Source organism: Saimiri boliviensis, chromosome 17 (genome assembly GCF_048565385.1).
Source record: "Saimiri boliviensis isolate mSaiBol1 chromosome 17, mSaiBol1.pri, whole genome shotgun sequence".
Taxonomy (NCBI): domain Eukaryota; kingdom Metazoa; phylum Chordata; class Mammalia; order Primates; family Cebidae; genus Saimiri; species Saimiri boliviensis.
In genome coordinates this window covers 20,228,709-20,243,829 of record NC_133465.1, presented here as the reverse complement: position 1 = coordinate 20,243,829, position 15,121 = coordinate 20,228,709, and the positions used below count along the sequence as shown (strand labels likewise).

The 15,121-nt window shown below is 54.6% G+C and overlaps 1 protein-coding gene across 6 annotated transcripts in view; it reads left to right on the top strand.

Annotated features, from left to right (window-relative positions):
• Positions 1-15,121, top strand: part of RPH3AL (rabphilin 3A like (without C2 domains)) — a 122,783-nt gene that overhangs the window by 106,265 nt on the left and 1,397 nt on the right. For 2 of the 6 annotated variants that reach the window (XM_039476460.2, XM_039476459.2), the window contains 3 exons: positions 3,987-4,100; positions 5,727-5,870; positions 7,942-15,116. In XM_039476460.2, the coding sequence (XP_039332394.1) occupies positions 3,987-4,100; positions 5,727-5,870; positions 7,942-7,976 (293 nt within the window). In that variant the 3' untranslated portion in view covers positions 7,977-15,116. Of the gene's footprint in view, positions 1-3,986; positions 4,101-5,726; positions 5,871-7,941; positions 15,117-15,121 lie in introns of those variants that run through there. The other 4 variants (XR_012514578.1, XR_012514577.1, XM_074388327.1 and 1 more) reach the window with 4 other exon arrangements.

Genomic DNA, 15,121 nt, shown 5'->3' with positions numbered 1-15,121 from the left:
TTTTGCTTGCATTTCTCACATACTAGGAAGGGGCATGTGGACTACAGACACGCTCCATCCCCTCTCCTCTTGATGCTGTGTCACAGAAGTCCGAGGAGCCAAAGCAGAACTCTTCCTGGAGAGCAGGGCAGAAAAAGGCAGAGCGTTTGAGCAGGTGGAAGAAGGAAAGGCCAGGCCCCATCCCATGCTCATCACTCCTGCCCCAGGGCGGAGGTCAGGCCCACAGAGAGGAGAGACATACCAGCCTCGTTTGCCTGTACGATGTGGTCCCTGCCCTCAAGGAACCTCTCGACCTGCTCCGGGAGGGGAAGCAAACAGGGCAGAAAACAGTTGGTGCAGCTATAGCAGAGAGCATAGGGCATCCAGCCAGCCGAGGCACAGGGCTTCCTGGAGGAGGTAGTTTTCCAACTGAGCCAAGAGAAGACGGGTGGTCAGGGCATTCTAGGCAGACGCAAGCCAGTCCCAGCCAGAGGTGGCAGCAGGACCCACAAGCCCCAGGAGGCTGGAGGCTGGGGGGAGACAGCGGGTGTAGTGGGATGCAGCTGGAAAAGTAGACAAAGGTCGGGAGTCCAGTGAGGCCCTGGGAGCGTGGGGAGCCTTTAAGGAGGGTGAAGCCGGGACCTGTGCTCTTGCTGGAGCGTCCGCTGGCTATGCAGAGAACACACCGTGGGGCGCCTGCAGGTGGGGCCCAGGTGGGGCATCGTCACAGGAGTCCAGGCGGGAGGAGCCAACAGCTCGAGTTAAACAAGACAGTGACGGTGAGGAAGCGGTCGATTCAAGAGCCATTTCTGTGAAACTGGCAGGACGTGAGGAGAAAAGAGGCAAGACCACACGTCCCTGAGCTTCATGAAGCACCTGCTGTGTACTGGCTGCTCTGCTGGGGTGTACAGGGTTGAGAGTCTCCAAGTCCGCCTGGCACCAGCTCCAGCCTCTGGGAGTGCGCAGGGTTGAGAGTCTCCGGGTCCACCTGGCACCAGCTCCAGCCCCTGGGAGTGCACAGGGTTGAGAGTCTCCAAGTCTGCCTGGCACCAGCTTCAGCCTCTGGGGGTGCACAGGGTTGAGAGTCTCTGGGTCCACCTGGCACCAGCTCCAGCCTCTGGGAGTGCACAGGGTTGAGAGTCTCCGAGTCCGCCTGGCACCAGTTCCAGCTTCTAGGGGTTCACAGGGTTGAGAGTCTCTGGGTCTGCATATGGCACCAGCTCCAGCCTCTGGGGGTGCACAGGATTGAGAGTCTCCGGGTCCACCTGGCAGCAGCTCTAGCCTCTGCTTGCTTGGTTCCAAGACTCTTGACTCCCTTATTTGAAATGTGACATAGGCTGAAGGCACGAAGGCTTTCCAGTAGCTTCTGGATCTCCATGGAAGCTACCATTTCCCACCCCAGTGCCCACGGCGTATTTTCCTAACTAACCAGGTACTTCTTCCCACTAAGCTTCCATGCGGTCTCTGAATTCTCCCTATACACTACTCCAGAAAGGGCTTGGTGGATCAAATGTCACCTGCCAGCCTCCCTCGGTATACATTGATGTTGTTTCCGGTCTCATCTCCCACCAACGGGTACTGTGGCTCAGGGCTGTCTGGAAGACTGAGGAGGATGACGCTCACTAAGAACCCAGCACAGCGCCTGGCATAGGAGCTCAACCCATCCTAACCTTCCTCCATAACCACCAGCATTTGGCATTCCCCAAGGAAAACACTGACAGGCTCCTGACCACTCCTGTCCCATCTGCTGAGTTTCTCGCCTGCGAAGCTGGTTGCCCTTCATCCAGAACTTTCTGTGCAGTTGTACTAGGTATTGCAATGATATCACTTAAATAAATGTTATGCGAATTGACAGTCAGAAAAGAGATAATTGTTTCATGAAAACAGACTTCGGAAAGTCTGTTTTTTTTTTTGTTTTTTTTTTTTTTGAGACAGAGTTTTTTGCTCTTGTTACCCAGACTGGAGTGCAATGGCGCGATCTCGGCTCACCGCAACCTCCGCCTCCCGGGTTCAGGCAATTCTCCTGTCTCAGCCTCCTGAGTAGCTGGGATTACAGGCACGCGCCACCATGCCCAGCTAATTTTCTGTATTTTTAGTAGAGACGGGGTTTCACCATGTTGACCAGGATGGTCTCGATCTCGACCTCGTGATCCACCCGCCTCGGCCTCCCAAAGTGCTGGGATTACAGGCGTGAGACGCCGCGCCCGGCACCCCCCCTTTTTTTTTTTTTTTTTTTTAAGATGGAGTCTCCCTGCTGAGCGCGGTGGCTCAAGCCTGTAATCCCAGCACTTTGGGAGGCCGAGGCGGGTGGATCACGAAGTCTAGAGATCGAGACCATCCTGGTCAACATGGTGAAACCCCGTCTCTATTAAAAATAAAAAAATTAGCTGGGCACGGTGGCACGTGCCTGTAATCCCAGCTACTCAGGAGGCTGAGGCAGGAGAATTACCTGAACCCGGGAGGCGGAGGTTGCGGTGAGCCGAGATCGCGCCATTGCACTCCAGCCTGGGTAACAAGAGCGAAACTCCGCCTCAAAAAAAAAAAAAAAAAAAAAAAAAAAAAAAAAAAGATGGAGTCTCCTCTGTTGCCCAGGCTGGAGTGCTGTGACACAATCTTGGCTCACTGCAACCTCTGCCTCCCAGGTTCAAGTGATTCTCCTGCCTCAGCCTCCTGAGTAACTGGGATTATAGGTGCCTGCCACCATGCTCAGCCAATTTTTGTGTTTTTAGTAGAAACGGGGTCCCACCATGTTGACCAGGCTGTTCTTGAACTCCTGACCTTAAGCGATCCACCCACCTTGGCCTCCCAGAGTGCTGGGATCACAGGCGTGAGCCACTGTGCCTGGCCCTGGAAAGTCTTAATGAAAGCAACTTGCTTTATAAAAATCTGTGGAATTAGGGACGGGCAGGACAACTGTGAAAACCAAAAGGAAGAGATGGAGAAAGGGAGATTCTGCTGTTGTCCTCTTCGCCAGGATCTGTGGGTCCTGCTGAAACTCAGAGAAACTGCAACTGGGGCCACAGACAACACAGCACGGTGTGGTTTATACACAGGAGGCCGCGTGGGCCAATCTTGCAGGAGCACCCAAGCCTGGCATCGAAGGATTGGCGAATGGGTGTACATTTCTGTGTTTAAAATTAAAATAGAACGTTTAACAGGTGGCTGCATCCTGCATCATGACTCCCACTGCTGATTACCCAGCCAAACACGGTCCCATTTAGCCCAGAAAAGAGAGTTTCTCCCACGGTGGGTGTTCGCTGTGACAACATCCTCGCCTCCCGCTGCTGGGATTCCAGCCCCATCCGTCTGGCTCCCTTCCACATTTGCAAGACCCCACTGCGAGTTACTGGATGAACTGGGATGAGAGCCCAGGCTTGCCGCCTCCCAGTTCAGTTCTTCCAGTGGAATCAGGGCTGTGAGCGTGGCCTGCTGTGAGGAGAATCCTGCTCTTCCCCTTGGGCGTGTGCCCCTGTTGTCTTGCCTGTGGAATGGGGGTAATGCTTTTTCGTACCTCAGAGTTGTTCTGAAGCTTCGGTGAACGTGTCTGTGGAACGTGCCTGGGATGCTCCCTCAGGTCAGGCCTGACGCCACCCTCACCCCCACAGAGCATCACCTTGGGCCTCCTGCCTCACCGGGTGGAGGCTTCAGAGCTGCTGTGTCCACAGCGCCGTGATAATCAGCCTCTGCCATGGCGGGTGGGTTCTGGTTCCGTCTTGGGAACTAAAACGGGGCTGATGTGTGGAGATGGCTGGCCAACAGGTGAACTGTCTGCTTGTCATGCTGAGCCTCTGAGTCCCAGCCTCCTCACGCCAGGACTCCCCTCTGTGGCCAGCAGAAACACGTGCCTTCCCGTCCCCAGACCATTGCTTCTCCTGCCCAAAGCAAAAGGGCCAGCTGGGCTGCTACGCCACTTTGTCCTGAGCTGGGGAGGCCTGTCCTGGCCCCTGTCTGTGCCTGCGGTAGTATCTGGTTGGGTGACTTCCTGTGCTGTGGTCTGTCTTTTCCAGGGATTTCCAGTGACAGTGACAGTGACTCGGATCTCAGCTCCTCCAGCCTAGAGGACAGACTCCCACCCACTGGGGTCAGGAACCCAAAAGGCGACAAACCCTGGAGGGAGTCAGGTAGGTGGGGAGTAACATGCTGCTTATTGACCGGGCACGGTGGCTCACGCCTGTCATCCCAGCACTTTGGGAGACCAAGGTGGGTGGATCATAAGGTCAGGAGATCGAGACCAGCCTGGCCAACATGGTGAAACCCCATCTCTATTGAAAATACAAAAATTAGCCGGGTATGGTGGCATGTGCCTGTAATCCCAGTTACTTGGAAGGCTGAGGCAGGAGAATCTCTTGAACCCAGGAGGTGGAGGTTGCAGTGATTTCATTCCAGCCTGGTGACAGCAAGACTCCGTCCCCCTCCATCCCCAAAAATGCTGCTGCTTTTCGAAGTTGCTGCTTCCCAGCAGGTGTCCACAGAGTTGTTCTACATCTGGAAGGAGAAGCAGGCCTAGGGATGGGTGCTGAGGCTCCTTGAGGCTCCTCTGTCCGCACAGCAGGGGAAGGAGGACAGGTGGACGACAGGAGGCAGGGCCGGCACACCTGGGACTCCCCCCAAGCTCACCTGTGAGCATTCCCCAGCTGAGAGGTTGCGTCTTGAATCCTGAGAGTGTGAAAATCAGGGACAAAGTTCCCTGCACGAGCTCAGTTCTGCCATGAAACCACTGTGGGGTCCCCAGGACCTGCCGTGACCTCTGGGCCTGCATTTTCTTCTCGTTAGCAAGTGGGACAGACTTCGAAACCAGGAAGGACTTTGGAAAAAGGGCCAGCTCCATTCAGTCACTCCACTGGTTGGAACTGGAATCTTCGAAAGAAGTTTCAGGGAGGCCAATTTTAGTACATAGGAAGAAAGGGCTCTATAATAACTGCCCCAAACGGGAATGAAATGCCTTGGGGGTCCTGTCTTGGGACCAAGACTGGGTTGGGAATGGAAGTGTGAGCTAAATCAGAGCCGGCAGAGGCCTGGCGCACACATCACCACTCCCCACTCCCATGACCATGGCAGACATTACTAGGTGATCCCAGAGCCCTGATGAGTCCTCAGAATCCTCCTCAGTGCAGTTTTCCAAGTGGCCAGTATCAGTAGGTAGAGATGGTGTCAGAGATGAAAACTTTCCCTGGACCAGTGACTTCAGGCTGAAGATTCTAGAGATTTAGAAGAGTATAAAGGAAACTTACCTGCCAGCCTAGGTTTCCAGGGCAGATTTTATACTCACCCCCTCCTCCCACCACGAGCTCTGGTCCCCTCGCTCCACACCCACCCTCAGCTCTGACCACGTAGGACTGGGAGTCAGGAAAAGGTCAGCAAAGTAGCGGGCTCCACGTCTTCTCTCTTGGCCAGGCAAGGACCAAAAACCATGTTTGTGTGAGGATCGTTTAGTGAGTTAAGGCAGCCCTCAACATCTCTCTCTCATTAGGTTAACCAAAATATGTATCCCGACCCCCATCCCCAGTCTGTGATCATTGTGGATTGTCATGTTGGTGACTTGTGACTTAGTGAAACGACCTACAGTCCCGTTCTTGGACCCAGCAGCAGTGACCAGAGGGTGGGGCCATGCCAGAACCTGGCGGCCATGTGGGTGGGGTGGGGGGCAGACATCCCACAGAGACCCACCATGGTTCCCAAGAGGACCTGGACTGTGATCACCCTGTCTCTGTTTGAGACTCACGGGGCCCACACATGATTTCCCACAGGTGGCAGCAAGGAGGCCCCCAGGATGGGGCTCGCCCGCCCGCCCCGCCGCCTCTCTGGGAGCCAGAGCAGCCTGGCCAGTGAGACAGGGACAGGCTCTGCTGACCCGCAGGGCACCCCGCCCCGGGCTGAGCTGAAGGGCCCTGGTGAGTACCCAGCTGCTGCCTTCCCTCTCCTGCCCCCCGGCCACGTCCTCTATCCCTCACTCCTCCCATACTGGAGGGTGGTGGGTGACATGGTCAATGCTCCATGTTTACTGAGCACTGTGCTAGGGACCAGGTGAGCCAGACCCCATCCCGGCCTGCCAGGAACAGAGAGAGGGGCCCAAATTGGTCATGGTAGTGATTCCGTAGCCACTTGGTAATTACAGCAGTGGTTACCATCCTCTGCATTATAAAGCATTTCCCCATCTCTGTGATGGCTTTACTATGATACTACATCTCCCACTCAAGGGCACCTGGCTGTGCGCCAGGCAGTCAGTCCTCACTGAGCCTCATCAAGTGCCCAGCCTCAGCTGGGAGCCAGGTGGGACAGCCCTTGCCCTCCCCAAACCTGCCACATGGCAGAGGAAGCCACATCAACCCCTTGGAAACAGAGCCCAGCCTGGAGCTGGCCCAGGTCGTAGGAGGGAGATTCCAGAACCACAGACATGGAGCCCAGCCTGCCTGGCACCTCTGGGGTAATCTTGCCTTCTTTTGGCAGAATGGCTGGGAGGCTTATCGTCCCCATCTGATGGGCAGAGAAACCAAGGCACGGAGAGAGTGAGGGGAGAATCCTGGGATCCCACTCTGCCCTGTACCTGCTGGCCCCAGCCCTGGCCGGCCCAGGACCATCCCGTGACAGGGGAGGGGGTCCTCCTTACACTGAGGCCAGAGAAAGCTGCGCAGGTGCAGGATCGGCCTTGTCTCCTTCAAGAAAGAAGCCCCGGGCGGGCTGGGCCCTTCCTTGGCCTGAGGATTCACAGGTCCACACATGCACCAGGGCGGTGGCTGATCTCCCTTCCAGGTGGAGGGCACCCAGCAGCCACTGAGGGGATGCCTCTTCCGCCTCCCACCCCCATTGGATTTGTGGATACGCACAAGCACCAGGGTGACAGCCGATCTCCCTCCCGAGGTGTGGAGGGCCCCTGGCAGCCACCGCAGGAATGCCTCCACTGCCTCCCCCGCCTCCCCTCACCCACTCAATGGTTCCCCAGAAGCTGCAGAGCACCTGGAAGCATCTTTGCTGTGGAGCAGACCTGCTCCCTTCCTCTAGCCTCCTGGGGGTCCTCCACAGAGGTCAGAGGTCAGTGTGGATCAGGCAGCCTGAGTCATTGTCCCAGCCCTGCCACCCACAGCCACAGGATCTTGAACAGAAACCCCCAGGTTGAACCACATGAAATTGCTTTTTTTTTTTTTTTGAGACAGGATATCATGCTGTTGCCCAGGCTGGAGTGCAGTGGTGTGATCACAGCTCACTGCAGCCTCAACCTCCTGGGCTCAAGCAATCCTCCTGCCTCAGCCTGCAAAGTAGCTAGCACTATAGGCATGTGCCACCATGCTCGGCTATTTTTTGTGTGTTTTTCAAAGAGACGGGGTCTCCCTGTGTTGTCAGACTCCTGGGCTCAAGCAGTCCTCCCACCTTGGCCTCCCAAAGTGCTGGGATTACAGGCAAGAGCCACTGGACCCAACTGAAATTGCATTTTTTTTGGGTTCAAAAACAGTGAAATATCAGCAATTCAAGACAGTTCACCCTTATATTTGATCTCTCTGCACCCAGTTCTGTTATTGATAAGGTGTCCCTCACAGGGTTCCAGAGAGACAAAATGCAGTGTCCACACAGACTGCCTTCCCCTGGGGGTCCTCTGGGAGTAATAAAGGGGAAGCCATGTGACCTAGTACAGAGAGAGGGTTCCCAGGCTTAAGAAACAGCTTGGAAATGATCGGCTCGGAGGAGGATTTTCTATTTCCGTGTCCGTCTGCTCCTTCCGGCATTTTGGGGTTGCTGTGTTGGTCACCTGGGTTGGGAGGAGGCCCGAAGCCCAGAGGGACTGGTGACTTTGCCGCCATCGCACAGCAGCACAGAGCGGTGTGGTGCTGGTCTCCAGCCAGGGCGCTGTCAGCAGAAGCCCGCCTTCCCCACCAGCCCTCCCTCTCATTCCCAAAGGCCGCGCTGTCACTGGGTAGGGAGGGACTCCACCCCCGCTCACCGCGTGGTGGCCTTTTCTTTCCTCCAAAGGTAAAAGACACACCTGGGCCAGCCCCCGCTGCTGATGCGGTTCCAGCAGGACCCTCCAGCTGCCTGGGCTGAGGCGTTGGGTGCCTGGAACAGACTTCCCCACGGAAGATTCTGGAGAAAGCTGGAGCCAGACCCTGTGAGGCTCCTCCCGGACGAGTCCCTGTGCCCTCGCCAGCCACCCTGTTGCCCACGATGCAACAAACCGGTGTTGGGAGCTATCTGCATCCCCACCCAGTGCCTTTCTGCACCCCTTCTCTCCTGGGGGCCCTCGGCATCTGCCACCCCTCCCACCGCTGCCCTCAACCCCAACCTTATTTATTATCCCCGCCCCCACACCCCAACCTACCTTGTGATTATTGTAAGTTTGCTTGGGTCTTGGGTTGGGCTGGGGTGTGGGGGACTTCCCACATGCAATGTCAGAGGGGCAGCCAGGCGGGGCGTTCTCCATTGCTATATTAATGGCAAGATGAAATGAAACCTAGGGCATGGCCTCCGAAGCTGCGTGTGGCCCTTAGAGGTGAGCACTGGAGCCAGAGCAGCGCCCACACCCCCCTCCCTTCAGCGGGGTGTGAGATTCACCCACCTCTCCCTCCCTTCAGCGGGGTATGAGATTTGCCCACCTCCCCCTCCCTTCAGCGGGATGTGAGATTCGCCCACCTCCCCCTCCCTTCAGCGGGGTGTGAGATTTGCCCACCTCTCCCTCCCTTCAGCTCTGGGAGGCAGGAGCAGGGCCCCCCTCCCTTGGGCTGGCCCAGGACTGCAGGTGAAACCTGGCATTGTTAGGTTTCTTTGGTTTTCGTGTGTTTGTTTCTGAGATGGAGTCTTGCTGTGTCGCCCAGCCTGGAGTGCAGTGGCATGATCTCGGCTCACTGCAACCTCTGCCTCCCAGGCTCAAGCGATTCTCCCACCTCAGCCTCCTGAGTAGGTAAGATTACAGGTGCCCACCACCATGCCCAGCTAATTTTTGTATTTTTAGAAGAGATAAGGTTTTGCCATGTTGTGCAGGCTGGTCTCAAACTCCTGGTTTCAAGTGATCTGCCTGCCTTGGCCTCCCAAAGTGCTGGGATGACAGGCGTGAGCCACCGCGCCCGGCCTTATTAGGTTTCTTTGAATCCCCTCACAGCCTGCCTGGTTTTTGTTCAGCCTGTCTTCAGCTTGAGGAACTGGGAATGGTTCTGGTGGATGCTGTTAATTCACTGAAGAGCAGCCTTCAGGCAACTCCCTGGTCAGGGCACGTGGCTCCCCTCAGCCATTAGTTCACTTCTCTTCAGTAGGTTTGGCTTGGCACGCAAATACTTCTGGAAAACCCTTCCCTGAAGAGAAAACGTGTGGGGGGCATGTGCGTGACAATGCCCACACCTGCTCTCCTCCTGCCTCCCCCACCCCACCCCTGGGTCCCTGGGTCCGGAAGGGCCTCCTTCTCTCCAAGCTGGGAGCTCCTGGGCCCCCACCATTCGCTTTTTGTCCTTGCTGCTGGCAAATGGTAAAGAAACTCATTTTCCCTGTGACACGTTATGCTTCAGAATTAAAACAATGAAGATTAAAATTTGCATTGAGCCAGTGTGTTGATCAAAAGACCACAATTGCCTGTGTTTCTGAGATGCATCAACAGAAAATGGATGGAAAAAACTGTGATGCATTGACTTGCTGGAACACTTCCTAAGCCGCAGAGAAAGGAGGGGCTAGATCTGTGTGTGTGCATGCAGCTCACACACCTGATGCTGCACGGATAAGCAAGGCCAGCTGCATACAAAAGGAAGTATTTCACAACACAGATAATCAGAATGAGTTCTACAAACATACGGACGTATGCAGAAATGAATTTTAAATGGACAAGGACTGCTCGTTACATATGGTGCACTGAATATATTCATATTTTCCTGTCCCTCAAAACCCCACTAGAATGATGCAAAGGAATGCATAAACCACAAAGAGAAAAAGAACAGGAGAGAAGATGGCAGCGGATGGCGACGTCCGAAGAGCTTCGGACGCTGGAGCGGTGTAATTCACTTAATGTCGGCCCCGAAATGTCTACAAAGAAGGAGGCCAAGCCGTGAACAAGCCTATTTGCTCTGCAGAATACCCCAAATGCACAGAACGTGGGGGACCAGGTGTCCCTAAGGGGGAAGCTCAGCATGGGTCTGAAAATCGTATTGATTGAAAGAAGTCTTTAGACCTCATGTCCCGTCTCCTGGCCTGGGGATTGCCCTTCCCTGAGCATGGTGGGAGACAGGTGTACTGCCGGCCAAGGGTGATCTGAAAAGATTCTGGACTGGGGACCCCAATCCTTGCCAAAGGCCAGGGCAGGGCACCTAACTGAAATCAGGGTGTTAATGGGAAGGCCCTCATTCCTCATTAAAATCCCTGAAAGGGGCTGATAAAAGCCAGGCCTGGTCCCCATCTGTCCACCCCCAAGGCAGGACGTTATTGAATTTACCTCTGGAAAACTGATGAAAGAGAACAGATGGGCAGGCCTTGACACTGGGGGTTCCACAAACAGTGTGTCTCTGCCCAGTCCACTGTGGGACCCCCAGTCCACGAGCCTCCCCCACATGTTGTGTGCTTTGCTTCCTTTCACCCACTGTATAGATTAGTATTTTTTATATGTCAGAAATATTTCAAAGTAAGAAAATTAAGGAAGTATACCAAACCTTCTTAAGAAATTTCAGGACACCAGGATAAAGGGAAAATATCCCAAAGCCTTCCAACGAAGAAGGAAAAAAAAGTCACACACAAAGAATCTGGAATTCAAATGGCACTGAAATTCTCAAAGCTAATTTTGAAGCCAGAGCACAGTGAAGCAGGATCTTCTGAATTCTGAGGAGAAACCATTTCTAATTTAGACTTTTCTATCCAGCTAGAACTGAGTGAAGTGTGAAGGTAGAATGAAGATATGTTCAGACATGTGAGTTCCTGAAAAATATCACCCCCCTTGCCCTCTTTCTCAGGCAGCTACTCCAGGATGTGCTCCCATGAAACAAGGGAGAAAACCAGGAGGGAGGGTACGGGGGGCACAGGAAACTGGAGCCCGAGACAGCAGAGAACCCTCAGGGTGATGGTGGAGCTGGGTGGCTGGGCTAGAGGCCAGTGCCAGCCAGCCCAGAGGAGGACAGGAGGTGCACAAGGACATAAAAGAAGCTTATGTGTGTCCGGGACATCATATATGAGAGCTATGTCATGATATTTTATAAATACATAATGCTCTATAAAATTACAAAATCAAGGCGGAATCCGCATGAGATTTTAGATGCCAAGGGACTAAAAAGAGTTGTAAGGGTTACCTAGAGACAGACTCAAGGTGAGCAGGGCATTCCTGCTTTACGATACAAACTTCGTAGGAGAGTTACCCTTTTAAAAGAGTAGACTATATTCCATTTATAACAATGAAGTTTCATGGAAAAATAAGCATCAAACTCCTGATGAACCCACAGGGCAGGGGGATGGGGCAGTGACAACCCCGAGGCCATAGCAGATGAGTGAGTAAACACCTGCCTGGCAGAGAAAGCTGCCCCGAAGTCCCTGTGTCCACAGCTGACCTGGGAACAGCAGCCTGGGAGAGGCTCGGGCCTCTGTCCGTCTGTCCCTCTGCAGCTGTCAACTGCAGGTGCTCTGCCCACGTCTCTCCAGGGCCGAAGCCCTCTCAGACCTGCTGCAGCACGAGCCCCCACACTCAGCCCCACCAGAAGAACCCGGCGCCTGGGCCAGACCCAGTCCCTGCAGCCCCAGGTGTTTCCAAATGCATTTCCTAGAGAGGCGTTCATCAAGACAGCTTCACCTTGGAAGTGTCAGCTTCAGAGCTGAGGTGAGATGCAGCCCCTCATGGGAGCCTGGGGCTGCCCTGGGAGTCAAGGGTTCTTTGTGGGCTGGCCTGGGAACCCAGAAATCCTTTTTTTCAAAACCGATTTCTTAGTCACAAGCAACCAACTTACAAATTAACTTTCAGAACTAAGCCTTCCCTGGTAGCAGGTGGAAGGTGTTCCGTGCCATCTGTAAAAAATCAGGGCATATGGAAGGGACCAGATTTGTTCCAAATACCAGATAACCCAAGTGGTCCCTAAAAGACACAGCAAGTGGAGAGCTGGTGAGCTCTGGGCCCTGGTTTCAAATCCCAGATGTGCTCCTTAGTACCTGGAATTACAGGCGCTTCTCTGTGCCTGTTTTCTCACCTGTGAAATGGGGCTAACACTTCCCAGGATGACTGTCGAAATTTAAAACACAAGAGCGCTGGTAGAGCTCTACCACGGTGAGCAGCACGTCAGCAGCTACCTGCTGTTTCTCTGGTGGAATCGGGTGAGGCACCTGCCTCAGGAGTGGTCGAGATGCCGTGTGGGTATGAGCAGGGCAGCGGCCCGGCCCTGGGACACGGGAACCCTTCACGTGCCTCCCTTTGGGGCTTTGGAGTAATGGTGTTTATGCACACGTTCCTGGCCCAGGTGCAGTGTTCTTGGCCCAGGGTTCGGTAGTGGACAGCACAGACATGGCCCCACCCTCTTGCTGCATCTGGACCAATCAGGGGACCTGTTAGAACCCAGAACCCAGATCCTACCCTGGAGTTTCTGATTCAGAGGTCTGCGGCGGGGCTGACAGTGTGCGCGTTTCAGTTCCCAGCGGATGCAGAGGCTCCCCATAGGAAGCAGCTCCCCTGCGCCTCCCTACACCCGCCACAGCTGGGGGTAGAGATGCATGGCCCTTGGCAGGTGACGAGGGGCTGGGGGAGGAGACCCAGCCAGCAGAGAGAATGCAGCCCTTCCCCACGGTCCAGCCGCTGTGTCCCAGCCGGGACGGATGCATGATCCCAAGCTGTGGCTCAGCCCTGGAGGACAGGCCCAGCATGTTAGAGCCATTTCCACCCCAGAAGTGGGGGCCAGCATCTTTCCCACGTGAGAAAATGCCCACTTTCCGGCCTCACTCTCAGGGTTCTCAACAGCCTGCCCTATTTGTCCTGCGTGTTCCCGGCTCTCTGTGAACCGTGGTGGCCGTGGTGTGTGCTGCTTGGCAGGCTTCAGAGAGGGAAGCTGCCCGGCACGGGGACAGGGGGAGCCAAGGTCAGGGAGAGAGGAAGCATTTTGCTGTGCGGGGATGGTTATCACCATCAAGGCCACTGTTCGTTGAGTCAGGCACCTGCCGTGAGCTTTAGGGAATCCTCGCCCACGGGGCAGGGGGGTGGGGCAGTGAGTCAGGGACTTCATTGTTCCCATTTTACAGAGGAGGAAACTGAGGCCCCGAGAGGTCCAGAGGGCCTAAATTTCAATCAGGGTAGTCAGGTGTCAAAGAGCATGCCCCACAGCCTGCAAGGCCAGGGCTTGATAGGGAAAAGTTGGGATTCCAAGGGCAGAGGACGCAGGCGCGGGTGGGGACAGCTGCTGAGTCGGCAGCGCAGATGGAAACTTCTAGATGAATGGGGGAAGATCAGCCCCTTGTTCCACTGGGGGTTTTCCCAATGCTGATGTAACAAAAAAGTCTCAATCAGTGCTGTGATGTCACTCCATTCTGGAAACTGTCTCATGTCCGCGGCCCAGTCTGGCTGCGGGCCCCAGGCTCTGACCTCAGTCTTCCTTCGTTGGCACTTGGGGGTGGGTTCATGGAAGCAGCTGCCCTTTCAGCTGCAGGGGTGGCTTCGCCTGGGAGGGTTTCCCGTAGCTTTCACGGATCAAGTGAGCTCTTAGGGCTTTTGGAGCCCAGGGCCTGTCTCTAGACTGACCTTCAGCCTCTCAGAAGGCTGTGGAAGCCCCGAAGTGGGACGTGGCACCTGAGCTCCGAGCAGGGGAGCTGTGGCCCCTCAGGCTCTTGTGCCGCTCACAGGTGCCCACACGTGTCTCATCTTCCCACAAGCACCGGCCCCCCTTTTTAAAAACTGCAGCAAAATTACATAGAATTTAAGGGTATAGTTAAGCGGTATTAAGTACACTCACAGCGCTGTGTAACCAGCGTCATCATCCATTTCCAGAACTTTCCCCCGATCCCAAACAGAACCTCTGTACCCCGTGTCCCCTCCCCCAGCCTGAGTAACCACCTTCCCACTTTCTCTGTGACCACCCTGGGTTCCTCATGTAAGTGAAACTCATATATTCATCCTTTCGTGTCTGGCTTATTTCACTTCACACAGTGTATTCAAGGTCCATTTCTATTGCAGCACCTGTCAGAATTTTATTCCATTTTATGGCTGGATGATATTCCTTGGGGTGTACACACCACACTGTGTGTATCCATTCACCTATCCATTGGGCTGTTTCCACCTTTGGCTGCTGTGACTGAGGCTGCTGTGAACAGCAGTGTACAGGTACCTGTTTGAGTCCCTTCTTTTTTTTTTTTTTTAAATGGGTTTTCACCATGTTGGTCAGACTGGTCTTGAACTCCTGACCTCAGGTGATCCATACACCTTAGCCTCCCAAAGTGCTGGGATTACAGGCGTGAGCCACTGCACCCGGCAAGTCCCTTCTTCTAATTCTTTTGGGTAAATACCCAGGAGTGGGCTGGGTGCAGTGACTCATGCCCGTAATCTCAGCCCTTTGGGAGACCGGTGTGGGCAGATGGCTTAAGCCCAGGAGTTCAAGACTAGCCTGGGCAATGTGGCAAGGCCCTATCTCTATAAAATATACAAAAAATTAGCCAGGCGTGGTGGCCCACACCTGTAGTCCAAGCTACTACGGAGGCAGAGGTGGGAGGATCACTTGAGCCTGGGAGGTGGAGGCTACAGTGAGCCGTGATCGTGCTGCTGCTGCCAGCAGAGTGGCTGCCATTGACCTGTTCTCTATAGCCTGGCGGGTTCTGGACACACTACCCTAGAATAGAGCACCTTGGCCCAGTGAGTGTCTTCAGCTGAAGAAATCTGAGAAGGAGCAGGTGCAAGAAGGACTGTTCGACCTTCCCCTGAAGCAGGTCAGAAGCCCCTCATGCGAGAAGCACCCTCGTGATACCCAGAGGAGAGGAGGATGAGAGTGGGGTCAGAGCAACACGCCTGGCTCAGGTCCCCACTCGCTCCACTGACCGTGCTTCCTTCACCCAAGCACGGTTCACCACCACCTTCTGGCCTCGTCGAGCTGCTCTAAGAAATACTCAGGCTTAGAGGTTCTCCAGATCCTCACTTCTTCATGAAGCTCCTGTGTCATGTAACTCGTTAAATACATGTGCAGGCTTCTCTCTTATTAATCTGCGTTTTTTTTTTTTTGTTTTTTTTTTA